Source organism: Mandrillus leucophaeus, unplaced genomic scaffold (genome assembly GCF_000951045.1).
Source record: "Mandrillus leucophaeus isolate KB7577 unplaced genomic scaffold, Mleu.le_1.0 Scaffold12, whole genome shotgun sequence".
In the NCBI taxonomy this organism is placed as follows: domain Eukaryota; kingdom Metazoa; phylum Chordata; class Mammalia; order Primates; family Cercopithecidae; genus Mandrillus; species Mandrillus leucophaeus.
In genome coordinates this window covers 501423-521532 of record NW_012100320.1, presented here as the reverse complement: position 1 = coordinate 521532, position 20110 = coordinate 501423, and the positions used below count along the sequence as shown (strand labels likewise).

The 20110-nt window shown below is 43.6% G+C and overlaps 1 protein-coding gene across 1 annotated transcript in view; it reads right to left on the bottom strand.

Moving 5' to 3' along the window:
* TLN2 (talin 2) overlaps window positions 1–20110 on the bottom strand; it is a 294008-nt gene that overhangs the window by 133991 nt on the left and 139907 nt on the right. Inside the window, exons 12-20 of the mRNA XM_011967667.1 lie at window positions 17557–17658; window positions 16103–16179; window positions 12759–12939; window positions 11755–11868; window positions 9390–9498; window positions 8416–8624; window positions 7780–7878; window positions 3422–3589; window positions 1877–2171 (exon numbers count right to left, since the gene is read on the bottom strand). Of these exons, the coding sequence (XP_011823057.1) occupies window positions 1877–2171; window positions 3422–3589; window positions 7780–7878; window positions 8416–8624; window positions 9390–9498; window positions 11755–11868; window positions 12759–12939; window positions 16103–16179; window positions 17557–17658 (1354 nt within the window). The remainder of the gene's footprint in view (window positions 1–1876; window positions 2172–3421; window positions 3590–7779; window positions 7879–8415; window positions 8625–9389; window positions 9499–11754; window positions 11869–12758; window positions 12940–16102; window positions 16180–17556; window positions 17659–20110) is intronic.

The following is a 20110-nucleotide window of genomic DNA, read 5'->3' as shown; positions in this document are numbered from 1 at the left end:
TTAGTTAGTAAAGTACCAATGCTAATTTCCTGGTTTTGACAAATGTGCTATCTTTTAGGGAAGCTGTCAAAAATGGAGAAACTGGGAAAGGTATATGGGAACACTCCGTATTTCCTCTGCAACTTTTTTTGAAAATTTAAAAGTATTTCAAAATAAAAGGATTATCAAAAACAAACAAACAACAACAACAAATTCAAATGTGTGAGGCATTCCTATCTTGTTAAATTATTTATGGATACAGAAGAACACAAGACAATTTTCTTTTAAAAAAAAAAACAAAACTCGCTATAAGGTATTGTTCTATGCTGTCAAGGAAGCTCAAAAATAGATCTCTTACAGATTACTAGTTGGGTTGCAAATTGTGGGTCCTTTCTGGAGAAAAATTTCTTAGACACATTTAAAATAAAAATTTACCTACCGGCCCAGCACCTCCATTAATAGGAATTTACCCTACATTCGAAAAGTAAACCATTTTTACAAGAATGCTTATTGTAGTATTTTTGTAAAAGCAAAACAAACTAACAAACAAAAAAACTAAATGTCCATTAAAAGATCACTGGTTAAATTATGATGCCTACAAAAATAGAATACTATGCTGCCACTAAAAAGATTAACACACAGGTGGACATGAAAAAAGTCCAGGCTGGGCACGGTGGCTCACCCCTGTAATCCCAGCACTTCGGGAGGCTGAGGCGGGCAGATCACCCGAGGTCAGGAGTTCAAGACCAGCCTGGCCAACATGGTGAAGCCCCATCTCTACTAAAAATACAAAGATTAGCCGGGCATGGTGGCAGATGCCTGTAATCCCAGCTACTTGGGAGGCTGAGGCAGGAGTATCTCTCGAACCTGGGAGGTGGAGGTTGCACTGAGCCAAGATTGTGCCACTATACTCCAGCCTGGGCAACAGAGTGAGATTCCACCTCAAAAAAGAGAAAAGAAAAAAAAAAGAAAAGAAAAAGTCTTTAAGATATATAAAGTGAAAAGGTTATGAATTTCTGGGATTTTGATGGCACAGTGGTGAGCTGGGTTTGGGGAGAGTTCCTTTTCAATAGATTATAAAAAGGTGTATTGTATATTGTTTTTAAACTGACTGCACATTATGTATGATGCTTTGGAATCTGAAAACACCTTTCTGCTGGAGACAAACCGTCCTCTAAGGGCTAGACAATTTAGAGACTGCAGAGGCTCAGCAGGGAACATGTCTTTGACATGCAAACTAACCAATCCAGAGCTATTCCTCCTCTAACTGGCCCAGACACTCAGGAGACACTGTTCCTCTGCCTGGATCATCCTGGGGCCAGGTCCCAGGTAACTAGCCACCACCTCCATAATTTAGAGCCTGCCAAAATTATTTAAACTAGCCAATCCTAAATTGTTTACCCTGCCCTGCACTTCCCAAGAAGTTCCAATAAAGGCCATGGTCTAGGCCCTCCCCTTGCTCCTGTCTTCTCCCTCCTGACCACTCTGGTGCTCTCCCATGACCCTGTGTGGCAGGCGCTGACTCCTCCAGGGGACACACAAGTACAACAAACTTCTGAATCCCCAGCCTTGATCTTGTTTCCTTCTGTGGCTGCTCCAACTTTGCCATACCATACCCAACATGTGCATTCACAGAAGAAAGGATCCGCCGCGAATCTAACAAAATAACAAAATCTAACCATCACAACAAAAACCCGGTGAACTCTGTTTAAGTCTGTAAGCATGGCTATGGAAGAGTCTTGTGTCTTTTTCCGAGCTTCAGTGGGGAAGTCTTTGAGACCGATGAGAACTTGCCCTTGCCAGTTATCCAGGCAGCCTTCACCTTCCCTGTGGGTGAGCACCACCATCAGGAACACCAAAACCCACCCATCCACCCACCCCCAGCACAGCGCCTTACCGGCATCACCCATGGAGCTGAAGATGCTCTCAGTGACACACATGATGGTGTCGGTGGCCTGGTCGTAGCGGCCGATGGGCTCGCCTCGGCTGGCAAACTGCCGCACATGCTGCAGGAGATCATGGAGGGCCTGGCTGACCACGCTGGCCGCTGCGCTGACCTGCTTCAGGAGCTCACTGTCGGTGGTGGCCGCCTGGCAGGCACGGACGCAGTTCTCCACTGAGCGGTCCACCAGCTTCCCTGCTTCAATCAGCTGCTCCTGGCACACAGGGGAGCTGATAGTGGGGCTCACAACCTGAAGCGAGACAGGAACAGGTTGTGGGCACTGCGGTTGAATCCTGGTCCCTCTCCATGTGTCCCCACAGTCCTATCAAGGCCCTTCCTGCTCTGGGCCTCGGTTTCTGACTCACAGGACCATTGCTCGGTTTCTTACTTACAGGATCATTTCATTCAATGAAACCATTGCTTCAGTCTCACACACTCTGCTATTCTACTTCATCCTTGTGATTTGACATGTCCCGCTGATTTATAATGTCATTAGTCACACGTGACAGTCCATACTACTGCCCTACTTCCATAGAGAGAAATTCCTGAGATTTCCCAATTATACCTCCTTCCTTTTAGGATCCTTTGAATTGAGTCTTTTGAGTTGGGATACAAAGACTACCTAAAAGAATTCTATTTCTATTCTCAGAAACACCTGAAACTCTGCCTCATAGTCCTTTATGAACAGGGGGGTTCTGTTAGTTCCTTGTAAATTCTAGCAGTGTGGACAAGGAAAGCTTGAGGGAGACAATGCTGCAAATCTTAGCATAGGCTCTCGATGGCAAGCTGAGCCAGATCACAGATCTACACAACATGACAGGCCATCAAGTCCAGAAATGGACATTTCCCATCTTCTGATGCATCATCACCAAGAGGACACACGGAGTGGAGGGGAAAGGTATTTGGAGGCAGACAGACCTGAGTTGTTACTCTAGTTCTGCCACTTACTACTTCTGTGGCCTTAACCTACTAACATCTAAGGGCCTCAGATTCCTCATCAGTGAACTAGAGATAATGGTACTTAATCCTGCTTGCAGCATTACCGGGGAGATGTAATGAGGGGATGTATGACACACAGAGTGTGTATACCCTGGCGACAATTAACATCCCCACTCGGACACTGTGCGGCCTAGAAAGGGTTCCCATAAACTCTGTGGCTTATTTCTGAACCCATTTATAATGCTGTACCACACAAGGCAAGAACTATTTTTGTGCAGGTATAAGATGCACTGAGAAGTCCAAAGGGGAGACACAGCAATTTGCATATAGGAATGAACTAGTGAAAAGTACCAACGGCCTGAGGACTTGGGCAAAGAACAAATGATAAAAGCAGAATCAGACCACTTATGCTAAAATCCCATCATCACTTAAGACACTTGAAAGAAGTTCTAAAGCTTAGACTATTTGAAAAAATTCCATTCCCGCTACCCACCAAATGCCTGGAGGCAGATAACAGCAGGTGATACTGCACAGAAAGGGCTGGGGCGCCAGCTGGCTTACCTTGGCACATGCCACAAGCTGGGAGGTGGAGAGGGCACACTGGGTGGCAGCGGCAATTACCCTGTTCTGTAGGACAGTATCTTCGGCCACTTGGGCAACATTCTTTGCCTTTAGTACCAACATGGCAGCTGCATTGGCAACAGCTTTGGCCAAACTCATTAAAACATCCTGAGAAAAGGGAATCAAAGACTGTTCATTTATTTCTCTCTAATCACCTTTCACAGCCTGAAAATAAACATGTTATTAAAATTCCATTTGATCTTTTTCCTTCAGCACTTCAGAAGTTTTTTTACTTGTTTTGTAAAATGTCAACTTATCCTTAGAGGTAATTAAAAAAGGAGACTTGTACCCTAATAACTCAGTCTCTTACATCCATTAAGCAGCACAGGTTTAAATCTAAAATAGTGAATTTGAGGGAAGGGTTATTATTTTAACCACTGATTCACATTCATGCACTTATCTAACACAAAGTCTTGACCACGTCTCTTGGATGAGTGGCCGATATGGTGGATCAGGAGAAGCTGAAAACATAGCCAGATGCCACAACATCATGTGCCAGTTATAATTCATGGCCTCCAAGTCATCATGCCCCACTGCAACTTGAAAATGTATCTTCTGAATTTCTACTTTGCCCAAAGATCTGAGTCGTCATCAGAAATTTAGCCATAGCTCTACCTCCAGAGGGCAACATTTGATGCGCACAGACACATAGCTGGCACCAATACCTACAGCTCAAGAGCCAAGAAATGCTCTGAACATGAGTTATTCTCAGTGTTCTGCAGCCTTCTGGGTAGGAATTAAATTATGACAGAAAGCAGAAAGAGAGCCTATATAAATACACTAGCTATAAGACAGTCTGACTGAAGATGCAAGGAGCGCTGAGCCTTGAAACAGCAGTTTATGCTTCAACTCAATGACTACGCATTCTGCCTGCAGAAAGAAGAATCCTTTGAGCCTACCAGATTTGTCACCCATCTGTTTGACCTGAAGAATAACCACGGTTACAGTTAATTTACTTCTTTGCTTTTAATACTGAAAGTAGTTTATTTGACTTGGAAATGCCTTCCCAAACATACAAGCCATTTTTATTTTGTACAAACATGTCAAGGCTTTTCCCCTCAAGGAAATACGGTCAGAAGTCTTCATTAATTCATCAGATGATAAAGACCACATTTGATTCTAAATGTAAAGGGCACCCACAGTGTCTTTACAGTGAGATATTTTATGAGAAGATACAATGGAAATAATATTCAGCCTGCACAGTTTTACACAGAACAAAGACTAGATACAATCCAGCTAAAACAGAAACCCATGAATCTATCAAGTAAGCTGATTTTAAAATGGACAAAACCTAACTGGTCTTCAAGGAGCAGGTTACTCCAGTCTTTCTTAGGTCTGTGATGTTTCCTGGCTACCCCAGGTATAATTAAAGCCCATGGTGCTGAAAGCTGAAGATTCCTTTGGGATTTGACTGGCACTTGTCTACCATACAACTTTTAGGAATTGCTCCCACTATGGCAAAATTACAGTTCCTGGACATTTATCTCAATGCTCAGTGAAAACACAGCTTGAATGTCACAAATTATTAAAAAGATTTTTAAAAATAACTTTCCAAAGTAGGTCATGGTATTCCCTCACTTGACATGAATTCATCTTTTCAGATGGGGGCCAGGATTTGGTCACATAGAATCATGATTGTTCTAAAGGGCTTTGTTAGAATTGTTTAAAGAAATCCTGTTCCTCTTATTAATTTTGTCCAAAAAAATACAGTTAGAAAAAGAATGTGATACTACAGCTATAGCTGCTGACAAGGCCTTTGTCAAAATTTTCAACAAGACCACTATTATACAGCCAGTGTAAAATAAATCTTTGTTAACTATGGGAACATGCAGTACATTAAGAACCCAAGAAAAGCTCTGAGATATGATCTCAAGAATCAGAAAAATAGAGTAAGAAATCCAATGTCAGTTACCCATAACTGGAGGAGGTTGCAGGATCACCTTACTGGCCTGGTCTCTACCTAGAGAGCTTACACAATTGAAAACATTCAAGTCAGGCCTGTCCCTGCTAACAAAAGCTCTGTAGGACTATCACCCTGAACCTGAACCTGCTTCCTCTGCACATCTGAATAGAAACAAACATTAGGAAGCAGGGTTGACATTCATACACAATGAAAATAATCTGCTAAAGCAGGGAGAGGCAGGTAAAGCTTTTAAAAAATACAAGGTTGCATGCGATGTTTTAAGGAAAAATTGTCTTTCTCCTTAACCTTCCTTGGCACTTTGGAGAAAACAATAATATTAATACTTCTGGGGAAAGTAAATGACCATGTCAAGATAATTAAGCCTAGTAAAACAACAGCTGAATCTCCTATTTACCAAGTTCCTAAATAGGTACCTGCCTACAAATAATTACCTGCCCTAATATAAAAAGTAAAGGCCAACGCAAGAGAAGTTTAGGGATATGGAAAGGGAAATCAGGATGGGGACACAATTAACTTGGGTTTAGCAGAATATATTGATGTTCAGTTCATTCTGATTCTAGGGAACTTATGACCAGCCATCTCAGTGTAGAAATAGCTTCTAGGAATATTCCTACAGCCCATGATACGAACTCCCCCTCCATCATGACATAAATGTACATCGAATGTCTTATTGCACTGCGGGATGTAAGTGAATCCCATAGCCCAGTGCCACAGGCATGTGGAGAGTGAAGGAGAAACAAACACATCTATGCATGAAGGTTGAAATTTCATGTCTCACAACATACATGATCACATCTTAGTTTAACTAACACATCTTTTGCTTATAAAATTTAGAAGTTCTAGATAAAATGGCATGCAAAATTGCCACCCATGAAGCAAGAAATCTGAATGCCAGAGGAAAGCTAATGATCTTTTTGTTCTGTCTATAACATATTATAAAATCATTGTCAAATGAAGAGGTGGTCAAAACAGATGAAGTCAAAAATGCAGGAAGAAAGGTGTTGAGAGGTGTCAGGTAGTTAATAAAAACATTGTGTTATTTTCTGGACTTGGTGATATTTGTGGTATGAGTTTATATAAGTTTGCAATTCTTTGTGATTTCTTCTAAGTAAATATTTCACTATATACATAATTCAAAAACATTTTAACAAGTGAAGGCCGATGAAATTCTGTAGAATCCTAAACAGTGAACTTGACACAAGATTTGGAAAAGGGCATCTTTCAGAGAACCTGGGCTAGAACAGTAACAATTTCATTAGGATATATTTATGTATGACTTGCAAAACTAGAGACTTAGGAGGAGGAGTAAAGGGCACTGGCCCACCAGCACGTAAGCAGCTCATGCTGGCCTGAACTCCCCCAGCAGCAGGCCTCTGCGCCTCACCCTTTGAGGGACAGGGATGGAGGCAGACGAGCAGAGATACCTGATGCTTTCTGAGCTGCCGTGAGGTGATACTGCACACAGTGGTGACACTCGCTCCCCAGAGGGCAAGCAGCACATGGCCCTGGTATTGAAAAAGAAGGGTCACAAAAAAGACTTCTCTGCCACGCTTGTGGTTTTGGATAAGATACAAAAAACAAACCACCTCTGAGTACAAAGGAAATTCTCTCTCTCTCTCTGTATGTGTGTTGAAGTACATAGGTTTTCATGTTTATGAGGACTCAAGAATGATGCCATTAAACCCTTCTCCTAAACAGGTAAAATAAGACTGGCCAGGCGCTGATAATCAGGGGTTAGGTGACAGATACCAGGAGTTCATGACACTATTAATATTTCCTCCCTTCTTGTGATTAAAGAATGTCCAGCATATTGGAAAAAAAAATAATAATCAGGGTCAGGTGTGGTGGCTCACGCCTGTAATCCCAGCACTTTGGGAGGCCGAGGCGGGCCGATCATGAGGTCAGAAGCTTGAGACCAGCCTGATCAACACAGTGAAACCCCATCTCTACTAAAAATACAAAAATTAGCCGGGCGTGGTGGCATGCGCCTGTAACCCCAGCTACTCAGGAGGTTAAGGCAGGAGAATCACTTGAACCCGGGAGACAGAGGTTGCAGTGAGCCGAGATCACGCCACTGCCCTCCAGCCTGGGTGACAGAGTGAAACTCTAATTAAAAAAAAAAAAAAAATCAGGAAAGCTACATATGTGCTTTACAGTGATGAAACATGGTGTCAGTGAAATGAGTTTTCCTATTAAAAAAAATTTTTTTTGGTAACACAAAAAGACCTCACTCCCAACATAATACATCTCAATCGCATTCTTGACAATCTCAAAGAAAATGTAATTAGTTTTTGAAATATTACATTCTGCCTGCTGGGGTCTAAGACCATCACTTAGACTTCTTTCCACGACTATAAGGCTGCAAATATCTTACCTGGAATCGCTCATCAGTCTCATTCTCTCCAATCTGTCTCAGAAGATCCCCACTGGCTTGTCCGATGCTGCCAGCAGCAGTCAAAACTGTCTGTCGAGGCTGTGAACAAAGAACACACCTTAATTGGAAAGAAAACGCATTTCCTCCAGTGCCATCAGACATGGAAGTACAGGAAGTAGAATCTCAGAATTTGCTCCCTTTGTCTATCAGTGAGAATCTCAGGTGGTCTGCCGGATAGAAGACATCCTGGTGAAATCCGTGCAAGGAAACATCCGGTGTCTCACAAACCAGCAATAGGTATGTGGATTTGAAATGGCCCATTAGTGAGCCTTGTTCAGGTGGTAAGAAGGTGATGCGCATTCCGTGGAAATTAGGGTGCAAACTTATATTTCCCTTAAATGTGTGTTAATCCTGTGTGTTAAGTTCCTGGGGTTGCATCTACTCAAGTACCCTTGACGGGGAGGCCTTTATACTAAGAGCTCAACCACTCCTGAATGTGGGTGAGCTCTTAGTTGCAGAGAGAAACATACCCCATCAGGATGCAAGGAACAGCTGGGGAAGCAAGAGCCGCATGGTCCCCCAGCAGATGTAGCCATCCCATCAGAACCCCAGTGATTGCTTGCCTCTGGAGCTTACCTCTCCAGAAGTAGGCTGCACAGCTTTCAGCAAGTCTGACACTGCCCCAGCAAGGGTCCTGGCAGCTCTGAGCAAGTCCTCCCCGCTGCCCACCTCATCATCCATGAGGGCGGCCAGTAGCTTCACACCCTTGGACATCTCCGTCAGGTTGGAAGAAATAGTGGTGATTGCACATCCCACAGCTGTGTAGTCAGTGTCTGCAGGGTCACCTGGGAGAGAAAAGAACCATCCCCATCGAAGGAGGGCACATGGTTCTGGTGAGAATTTTCAAAACCCCACACTAGCAGGAGTTCCTCACCCACCATCCTGCAGGAGTCAGACAGCAAGTGTCACATGAGCACAGTGAGATGGCCTGCTCCCTGTCTCCACAGTGACTGCAGAAAGGTCCTTTTGCCTGGAGGCCTCAAGCATTGAAATACTGAGTACAACCACCTTTAAAAACCCAAAGGATGTCTCAGCATCTCACAGCCTTTTCCATTAGGCCCCTGTCAGCAGCTCAGGGGGTCACCTCTGTTCCTGAAAGGCGGATACGCTGCAGGGTGAAACCAAGCAAGTTCCCAGCTCTCCCCTGAGAGCGCAAGGCTGGGAGCCATACTGTGCCAGAAGAGACTGCTGCTGGACAAGATGGGCGAAGGCACACATGACAGGTCTGTTCGTTCAAAACCATTTTCCAACTGTAGGTGCCCAGAAAGGAGAAAGTAGCCTCAATAGACTTTGCAGTATGTCCAGCACACTGACAAGCCATGAGAAGATCTGAATAGCTGCTTTTTAACAAGGATGCAAGATACAGGCAAAAAGCAATAAGATGTTCCTTACCCGCTCTCCTGGGTCACTGGGAGAAAAGCGCCTAAGAATAGACTATCCTCTCATAATATGAAGTCTATTGTTTCAATCAACAGATAACTTATATTTTAAAATTAAAAAAACAGCTTTTAAACAAAACTCCAATGCAGCACAAATCTCAAGGGACTTACCCGCCGTGAGGTTAACAACCGAAGCCGTTCCGGCCGTGATAGCATCAACTTGAGAATGGATTTCGTGTTTGGATTCATCGACTTTGTTCTGAACCCATACCCTAGATGCCTGCAAAGCCAGACAACGGCACAACACAATCACAGCACAGAATTACCCAGGAGACCGGAAAAGCTCCCCCATAAAATCAGACCAGCATTTTGGCTACATTCTTCTTATGAGGCCAACGCCGACAGGGCCCTTAAGTTATCCTAAACAGTATCCTCAACAGGCCTCTTGCTCCTTCGGAGATACTCAATGGCGTGCAAATTCTCCCTGTGTCTTACATTAATTATGTTGTTTGTGTTTTTAACTTTTAAGATCTTAGGGAGAAAAATTCCACATGGCTTTATTTAGAAAAATTCAATTGAAAAAGAACGAGAAGCGAAAAATCAATGTTTCATAATAATACTGCACATTAGCACTGATAGTTGTTGCTAATTTTCACCTTGCTTTGCAGGGAACAGGGTGAGAAGGAGGGTGTTTCAGCTCATAGGTGTTCTCTGTCAATGTAGGAAATGTCTCTTGCTTACAACATGCATCGCCTTGAAGACGACTAAAGGCCATGCTCATGTAGATGGTAAGACCTTTCCTGGTAAGATGAAGGGATGGGTCGAGACCCCTGTTCTGGATCCAGATCTACCACTAGTAGGTGATAGGACCTTGGGCAAATCATATCCAGGTCCTGTCCCTTATACTTTTTCTACTGTAGGAATTCAATGGTTTTTAAAAACCTTTCCAGCTCTTATACTTTGTATGTTTATTTGAACCTATAAACAGCAAGTTCTCTATTTTCTGGTATGAACTTACCTAATAAATGATCATTTATCTTGATAATGATGACCCTGCAGTAAGGTGCTCATCTGCTTCCCAAAATATCCCAAAAATATTCATCTATGTTCAGGATGTGACTAGCACTAAAAATAATTTATTGCATTCTAAATCTTTGAAAACTGGTGAAAGAGGAATGTTAAATCTTAAATATTTTAAAACTCTACCTCCCAATTATACTGGATATGGGAATCTGCCATACATGTTTTTACTCTGGAGTTCCCCAAAGCAAAATGTTTATTGTCTTCAGGTACCTGGGAGAAATGGCACCGAGGATACCAGCAACCTCCACGCACACAAATGTGCAAATGAAAGACTCAGCATTCTGGGAGAACTTGGAGGGCAGTCATCCTGGCAGGACAAGATGAGACTACAGACTGTATCTTGGTTCTGGCCCCTGTGATGGCACCAGTCAGTCCTACAACAGTGGTTGTCAACCCTGACTGGCCATTAGAATCAGCTGGTGAGAATAAAAACCACTGATTCTCAGGCTCCACCCACAGAAACATCGATTTATTTGGTCAGAGCTGGTGCTTTGGGCTTTGTTTTTAAAGTTCCTCGGATGATTCTAACATACAAAGCAGGGTTGAGAATGACAGTGCTAGCCGGTGCTTCTCAAACTTTAATGGTCACACAAAGAAGTTGGGAACTTGGCTAAAATGCAGATTCTGTTTGAGTGGGCTGGGGAAGGCCCAAGATTCTGCACCTCTTACAAGACTCTGGGAATTGCCAACGCTGCTGGTCCTGGGACCACGATTTGAGCAGTGAGGAGTTGGAAGATTTTATGCAGCAGTAGCTACAGGAAGATCTCTGGGTTAATCACCCACCTTGCTGAAAAGCTCAATGGTAGTAAGCCAGTGCTTCTCAAAGCACAGTCCCCAGACACGCAGCGCTGGCATCACTGGAGATCTTGCTGGAAATGCAAAATCTCAGGCCCTACCCAAGATCCAAAACCAAAAACAAACAAACAAAAAAAAAATTGGGGGAGAGTCCAGCAATGTGTGTTTTAACAGGCCCTTCAGATGATGCTGACATATGCTACAGTTTGAGAACCACTGGTAGCGATAAAACTAACCAACAGCTAATGCTTACTGAGCTCTTACTATGTGCTAGGGGCCATGCTAAGAACTCTACAGGTGATTAGATCATTGCAGCTTTACAACAACTCTATTTACAGATGACAAAGTGGAGGATTAGAGAAGGCAAGTAGCCCAGATTCACACAGCCAGTACTGGAGCTGGGGTTTGAACCCAGGTCGCAGGATCCTAGGGTCCAAGTTCTCTGCCCTCCCATGGTACTGCCAAAAGCCTGCAGTACTCTATGATTTTCTCCTCCTATGGGTGCAACTGAGAGACAAAGTCTCAAGATTCTGAAAAAATCATGGGTTTCCATTTCACCTAGAGACAGAAATTTACCTAGATGAATCCTGACAGAGTACATAACACTGCTTTCTGCCAGGACAGAGACTTGGCATGAAAACCACTCAACAGTATTTACCATATCCTGGCCGAGAGGTGGCAGCGAGTCGAGCTCACTGAGGTCATCCTGGGCCTGCTGGACGGCATGCATGCTTGTGTTGATCGTCCCCATCAGGGCCTGCTGGGCTGAGGTCTGCAAAGGCAGATGAAACAACGCTGTCATCCCACACTCCTGGGACTGACATGGCCCTTTATGCAAAACAAAGCAAAACAGAACTCTGCACTCGAGACAAAGCAGCCCAGGCCACATCTCAACAAGCGCCTGAACTATCTCCCATTTCAACCTGGAGGCCAGAAATAGATACTGCATTATATTAATAGAACACAAAATGAAGGTGATTGTCATGGAGGGATTATAATCAGAAGTGCGTGAAGAGCTTAATTAGCTGACAAGAAGGCTCATAAGAGTCCTTGCAGGGGAACTGAGGTGATCCAGTCTTTGAGTACCGAGGACCTCCTCATGCACAGGAAACACGTGGGTGTTAAATGAGAATGCTTCCTGATAGATGCTTAAGGACTCCACCTAAATCTATGGTCAACATACTTTTTCAGAGACAAGTGTTGCTCCTGAGCTTTCAAAAAGTTCTCGTCCAACAGCAAGAGAGTCAGTCCCAAGGCCAGCCTGAGAGGCACCGAGCCAGACAGACCAGCACAGTGGAAAGCAATCAATGACTCCCAGGGTGAAACCTCAAGATTGCTAAAAACCTGGTCTACTTCTCAGCCTTTCCTAGGGGTATCTGGACCAATCAGCTTCGTGCTGCCAGGACATGGGAGCAGGGTTCTGTCCCTGTATCACAAGTCATGTTGAGAGCTCCCCAATTTTCTAGTCACAGAGGACACCTCCGATACCAAACAGGCAGTGATCCGAGTCATCCAATTTAAAAAATGCACAGCTAAACGAGGCATGATTCAGCCGGGAACTAGAGAGAGTTCCAACACTCAGCCCATCACCACCGCTGGTGTCCACCCTGCATACCGGAGGCAGCAGACTAACGAGCGGGAGAGGAGCACAGGAAGCCTCACCAGTGGCGGCATGTGGCCTCGGTGCATCTGCCCAACCATGACTTGCTGCTGTGGCGAGGGCATGCTGCCAACGTTGAAGGTCTCAGGCCCGCTGGAGCCCGAGCGCATCACGGCCGGCAGCGCCACTGAGCCGTGCTCTGCCTTCCCGGTCCGGTTGAACTGCTGCTGCAAGATGGTGGACCTGCCGGAAAAAGTGGTTTGGTCACTCTAAGGATGCCACCCATGTGGAGTGCAATGAGGAGACCCCACAGATGCCACGTATGTTCCCTGCTTTATGCTGTGAAGGCCAATTTAAAGAGGCACATACAGACAGAGAAGCAGGAATGAAGAAGTGGCATCACAATACTTAGCAGAGCTCTGAGATGAATCCTTTTACGATAAGTAATGTAAATAATTATTCCCAATTTATCCACTTAATAGACTTATGATATTATGCAATTAGTTGTTATTAAGAAAACAAGGCTGGGTGCAGTATCTCACCCCTGTAATCCCAGTCCTTTGGGAGGCCAAGCGGGGAGGATTCCTTGAAGTCAGGAGTTCAAGACCAGCCTGAACATATGAGACCTCATCTCTACAAAAAATCCAAAAACTTAGCCTGGAGTGGTGGTACATGCCTACAGTCCTAGCTACAGAGGATGAGGTGGGAGGATCACCTGAGCCCAGGAGCCAGAGGCTGCAGTGAGCTATGATCATGCCTCTGTACTCCAGCCTGGGCAACAGAGTAAGACTCTGTCTCAAGAAGAAAAAATGACAACAACAACACAGAGATTCCTATAATAATGATGTCCCAGGTTTTAAGTGAATGTTTTGATATGTTGATATATTATTTTTGGTAAATCATACCTGAAAGAACATTCACTAAACAAGTATCAACCTTCTGCCAGGTTCCATTCCAAGCATCAGAGATACAGATGATGTATCTGCAGCTTGAAAGGGGAAATGTGGAAATGAAGCTAGGGGAAAGCCTCCCACAGCTTAGCTCCCTCCGTCAGGCCACCACCACTGACCACAGAGGATGTTTCACTGCCTCTACAGCCTTGACCACGTGAGGTTTTGGCATCTTCCCCAAATGCTTTCAGCTAAATATTGGGAAGACTCTTAAGGTATCTAATGGAAAAATTGCATTTTTAATTTTTTTTTTTTTTTTTTTGAGACAGAGCTTCACTCTTGTCATGCAGACTGGAGTGCAGTGGTGCAATTTCAGCTCACTGCAACCTTGGCCTCCCGGGTTCAAGTTATTCTCCTGCCTCAGCCTCCCAAGTAGCTGGGATTACCAGCGCCTGCCACCACGCCTGGCTTATTTTTTGTATTTTTAGTAGAGACAAGGTTTCATCATATTATCCAGGCTGGTCTCGAACTCCCGACCTCAGGTGAACCACCCGCCTCGGCCTCCCAAAGTGCTGGGAATACAGGAGTGAGCCACAGCGCTCAGCCAAAAAATTGCATTGTTTACTTTATATTGTCTTAGAATGAAGAATAAGTGCAAAGGACGTGGATCGTCTGAAGGTAAGAAGTCTGAGGGTGGTGTATGTTCCTCAGAAGCCCAGCAGAAAAACCCACAGACAGCGTCTGTGTGTGTTGTGAGGTGGAAGGAAGGTGGAGGTGCAGCTGCATGAAGAGACAGGGGCCTCTGTCCCAGGGCCCTCACACCATCACAGATCATTCCCTGTTGCCCAGGGCAAGGCTCGATAGCCATGCTGGGATCCCAAGCATTAGGCATCCATGGAGAAACACTGTAGTCTGGGGTAGGGTGGTGAGAGACTACGGAAGGTGGGTCTGGAGGCTCCAGTGAGAAGTCAGTTGCATTCTGACAGCTCAGCCAAGGACCAACACAGGAAGAAGTGGAAGGTCTAGAGATGGGGACCATCCTGACCATTCTTCCTGCTTGCCTTGATCAGACCCCACAGTGATGCCGTGGGCAGTGGAGGAGGCTACAGTGGTCCCAGGCAGGGGAAGGTCCCAGCCCTCTGGGCTCAGACACTTACTGGGCTGGCTCCTATGGGAAGCAAAGCATAGCAGAGTCCACTGAAGTGAAGCAGATCACCCTGTCAGAGAGTACTAGCTCACTAATTTACATCCAATGGCCATGAATAATTCCAAGGACTTAAGGTGCTCTGCCCAAGGGTGGCAAGTACTAGAAACACATCATATCAAGTTTGGTTCTAACTTGCGTACTAGTGGGGACAAATGGAAAAACACCCTCTGGGTGATTAAGAAGCAAATTGTGAGAAACTGGCAGCAAGGGTGAAAATGTTAGAGAAACTACTATAGCTAAGCAAGTTGAATGGACTGGAAGATGCTAGAACTTTCTAGCAGTATACTATGGGAAACATCGCAAGATCTGAATCTGAGTCCTGGCTCTACCACATATGTATATCTCAACTAACTTTCATGAGCTTCAGTTTCCTTATCCGTGGACTGGGAATGATAGCACTTGGCCTCCCTTTTGCATAGGGAGCTGTTATTGGAATTCCAGATGAGACAGAATGTCAGATACACACACTAAAGAATAAAGAACAGTCATTACATTGCTCTATTAATATAAAAGGGATGTCTGTATAGGTTCCCCATAAAAAACATTTATTAGATGTTACTTAATTTTAATAAATCTATCTCCTCATCTACAAATGGCGCTAAATTGAGAACACTGTGAATTTAAAATAATGATTGTGAGGATGATAGTTATAATAGCAAGTGCTATGTTCCAGGCATTGTTTTATGTGCTTTATTAGTAACTACCATGGAAATAAAACCTACTTAGGTGGTAATATCATTATCCCCACTTTATAGATGAGATCATGCCAGAAGAGAATTCAGTAACTTCCCCAGGGCCACACAGTGAAACACAGACCCCAGATTTGAGCCCAGGACGAGTTTCCATGTTCTTAACCACTCCCTGTACTATGCTACCTCACAGCACTCGAGACAAGCGTGGCATGCAGCAGTGCTTCACTATAACTCCTCCACTGGCTACACTCCCTCCTCCCACAAAAGGGGCCAGAATCAAACAGAGGCTCATCCTCTGACCTTCTGATGGTATGATTCGATCATGAGATTTAAATCAGAAATGCGGAACAGGACTCATGAACACTTACTGCCTCAAAAGACACAGTTAAACGCCCCACTTTAGTCAATGTTTCCCTAAAATCCTCAGCCTCCCTCACGAGACATTTGCCACTTCAATGCTGCTGGTCTGGGGACCATGCTTGAAGAAGATTCAACTATATCATCTGCTGTCATCTTCTCCAGGTGACAGGCTTCAGAGCAGCAAGCTCCAAGCTGGCAAGAGGAAACCTGCCTGTCTAGGGAGAAGGTGGTGCTCTAGTGCTCTTCATAATACTTACTTTTTTGGGGAAACGGACTCTTCCAACATGGTTGACTCCTCATCACCTTCTAGTCCAAATCGATCTTTACTTTGTTTCTGGAAATGCAATAAAACAAAATGCAAAAATGAAACCCAGGCCGGGCACAGTGGCTCACACCTGTAATCCAGGCACTTTGGGAGCTGAGGCGGGCGGATCACTTGAGGTCAGGAGTTCGAGACAAACCTGGTCAACATGGTGAAACTCTGTCTCTTCAAAAAAAAAAAAAAAAAAAAACCATAAACCAGCCTGGCATAGTGACAGGAGCTTGTAATCCCAGCTACACCAGAGGCTGAGGCAGGAGAATTGCTTGAACTCAGAGGCGGAGGTTGCAGTGGGCCGAGACTGTGCCTCTGCACTCCAGCCTGGGTGACAGAGCAAGACTCTGTCTCAAAGAAAAAAAAAAAGAAAAGAGAGAAAAGAAAATCAGCAGGTCTTCATACAAGGACCTTTAAAAAAAACATTTTGAAGGGACACAAGTGAAAGTGTTGAAGTTTACTCAAAATTCTTTATACTGGATATTTAGTAAGTGATGGATGAACAAAAGCATAATAATAAGAGAAATATATTATTTAATATATAGTTAAATGTCATGTATTTATTGCACAGACTTTAATTTTACATAGTAAAAAATCAAGATGCACATATTAACATTCTATTAAAACTTGTTTTTTTTAATGGGCTGTATCTTGAAACCTTAAGAAATCTGTTTTTCTGTATACTACTATGGCATATAACCCCGTTACATTTGTTTAAAAAAAAAACAGAGACATGAAAACTGCAAAGATCATTTTTAGCCCCTCAATCAAAGTTTCCACAGAGGCTGAAAAGCACAGTACAGCTACGTGGAAAGGAAGATGCTGACGGGTGCTAGGCTCATTCATTAGCTAAGTGACATGCTATTGTTCACTGCCTGGTAGTAAATGATACAAATTTATGCTACAGAAAAATCAGGAATTCTCATAGCATCTTGAGGTCAAAGATCTCATACTTAATTAGTGATTAAAGATGAAATTAGTAAATCAAGTTTTATTGTTTTGTGTTTTTTTTGAGACAGAGTCTTGCTCTGTCAACCAGGCTGGAGTACAGTGGCATGATCTCAGCTCACTGCAACCTCCGCCTCCTGGGTTCAAGCGATTCTCCTGCCTCTCCCTCCCAAGTAACTGGGATTACAGGCACTCATGCCTGGCTAAGTTTTTTTGTATTTTTAGTAGAGACGGGGTTTTACCATGTTGGCCAGACTGGTCTCTAACACCTGACCTCAGGTGATCTTCCCGCCTCGGCCTCCCAAAGTGTTGGATCACAGGCATGAGTCACTGTGCCTGGCCTCGAGTATTTTTTAAAAGGGCTTTTTTTTTTCAAGGTACCCACACCATCGAAACCGAGCCTTTTAATAAAGCGGTCTTGCTTTTCCAATTTGCATCAATACAAAATACCTTTTTCAGGATGATGTCAATGTAGCCTGCAATCAGCTGCGATATCTGCTCTCCCTCGGTGGTTTGTACTGAATAGTAGCTTTCCTGATACTCCCCAAAATCCTGAAAAGACAGCATTGGAGGAAATACAGCTAAATCAGATATATCAGAATTTTAAAGGCTAGGAGGTCCAGCTCTAGAACAATATGACATAGACTTCATTTCCCCTGCTCCTTCTCTCTAAATACAAACGAATACCCTAAAATTTATTGAACAATATTCAACAATGGTAAAAGAGCTCTCAAAACTGAAAAGATGGACTGGCTGGGGGCCTCAGAACATGCAAAACCACAATGTGGTTGAGTTCTTGGGTTTTCTTTCCTATCCCATATACCCGCAAGACTAAGAGCTGTAGAGGCCTGAACATTGGAACCTCCAACAGGCAGTTCCTGAAAAGCATGCTTTTAGTCAAAGAACCAGGAGAAGGGGAGCCCAACAGAGACTAATTTGGGGAAGTAGTCAGGAGCTCCAACTCCAGCTTAACAACCTGGGCTGACATTCACCGGAAGCTGCAGAGCAGTGAAACCTCAGACCCTCTCAGGCCCTTTTCCACAACCCAGGCAGGTGGATGGTCTGATCCTTTTGCTGCAGCAGGCACAGTAAAGCCCTGTGTCTCCCTGCCCTCCAGCCAGTGGCTTAAAGAGACTCAGACCCAGTGCCTTCTAGTTCCTGCAATGAAGGTCACCCAGCACTAGCAGGTAGCCCAGGGAAGTGCCTTCTGCCTTGATCAACAGAACCAACAGGGTTTGAGCAGGAACCTTAGTGTCCAAAGAAAAAATCAGCCCAGAATAGCACTGAAAGGGCTCAGAGAATAAAATTGTCATTGCAACTTAAGCCCGCAAAAGTAGGCCAGAACACTACACACTGAACCTGAACAAAGTGGCCGCCTGCTAACATAGAATATTTCAGTAAGATCAAAAGTCTCCTGATAGGCTGGGCACAGTGGCTCATACCTGTGATCCCACCACTTTGGGAGGTTGAGGCGAGAGGATCACTTGGGCCCAGGAGTTCGAGACCAGCCTGGGCAACATGGTGAGACTTCACCTCTATAAATTTTTTTTTCTTTTTTTAATTAGCCAGGCATTGTGGCATGAGCCTGCAGTTCCAGCTCAAGAGGCTGAGGGAGGAGGATCGCTTGAGACCAAGAGGTGAGCTATGATCACACCACTACACTCCAGCTTGGGCGACAGAGTGAGAGACTTTAAAAAAAAAAAAAAAGTCTCCCAATAACCAAGATATCTAGGATGTATTTAAAAAAGTAGACATTCATATCAAGAGCCAGGACAACCACAATATGAATGATAGACAATCAACTCATGTCAATACTGAAATAAATCAGATATTGGAATTCTAAGGATTTTAAAGCAACCATCATAAAAATGCTTCACAATAAACTGCAAATTCTCTTGCAGCAAATTTTAAAGAATAAAAAGTTCCAACAAAGAAACAGAAGTCATAAAAAGGAACCAAATGGAAAGTATAAAAGAAGAACTGAAAAAGGCAATAACCAAAATTTTACAACTCACAGGTTAAGACTCAATAGTAGTGTGGAGCTAATAAAAAATAAAATCAGTAAACCTGAAAACAGATCAACAGCATTTAGTCAATCTGAACAACATAGAGAAAATAAACTAAAAAACAGAGCTTCAGGGATCTACAGGACAGTAACAAAAGATCTAACAATAATATCATCAGAATAACAGGAGAGGACAATGTTGGATAAAAATAAAGCATTTGAAGAAATAATGACTGAAAACTCCCCCAAATTAGTGAAAACTTAAACCCACAAATTCAAGAAGCTGAGTGAACTACAAACAGAAGAAATCTTAAGAAGCCCATACCAAGAATTTTGAAAACCAGAGATAAAAATATCTTAAAAACAGCCACAGAAAAATGACATATTACCTACAAATTGACACTAACTTGAATGACAGCAAATTTCTCATTAGAAATCATAGAGGTAAGAAAGAAGTGGCATGACATGTTTCAGATGCTAAAAGAAAGGAACTGTCAATCCCAAATGCTGTACCTGGCAAATTATCCTTCATGAATGAAGGGGAAATAATAACGTTCTCAGAGGAAGAAAACACTACGAGAATTTGTTGCTAGCAGATGTACCCTTAACAAATAGCTAAAGGAAGCTCTCCAAACACAAAATGATAACAGAAGGAGGCTGGGAACTTCAGAAAGGCAAGAAGAACAATGGGGTAGATAAAAATAAAGGGAAATGTAATAGACTATTCTTCACCTCATGAGTTTCTTTCATCACATTTTCTGTTCAAAGCGGAAGCTGTAACACCATCTTATGCGGTTATAGACAAAATAACCATCTTACATGTATGCAGAAAAAATATTTAAATAATTATACTCAAAAAGTGTGGGGAGGGCCGGGCGTGGTGGCTCAAGCCTGTAATCCCAGCACTTTGGGAGGCCGAGATGGGTGGATCACGAGGTCAGGAGATCGAGACCATCCTGGCTAACACAGTGAAACCCCGTCTCTACTAAAAAAAATACA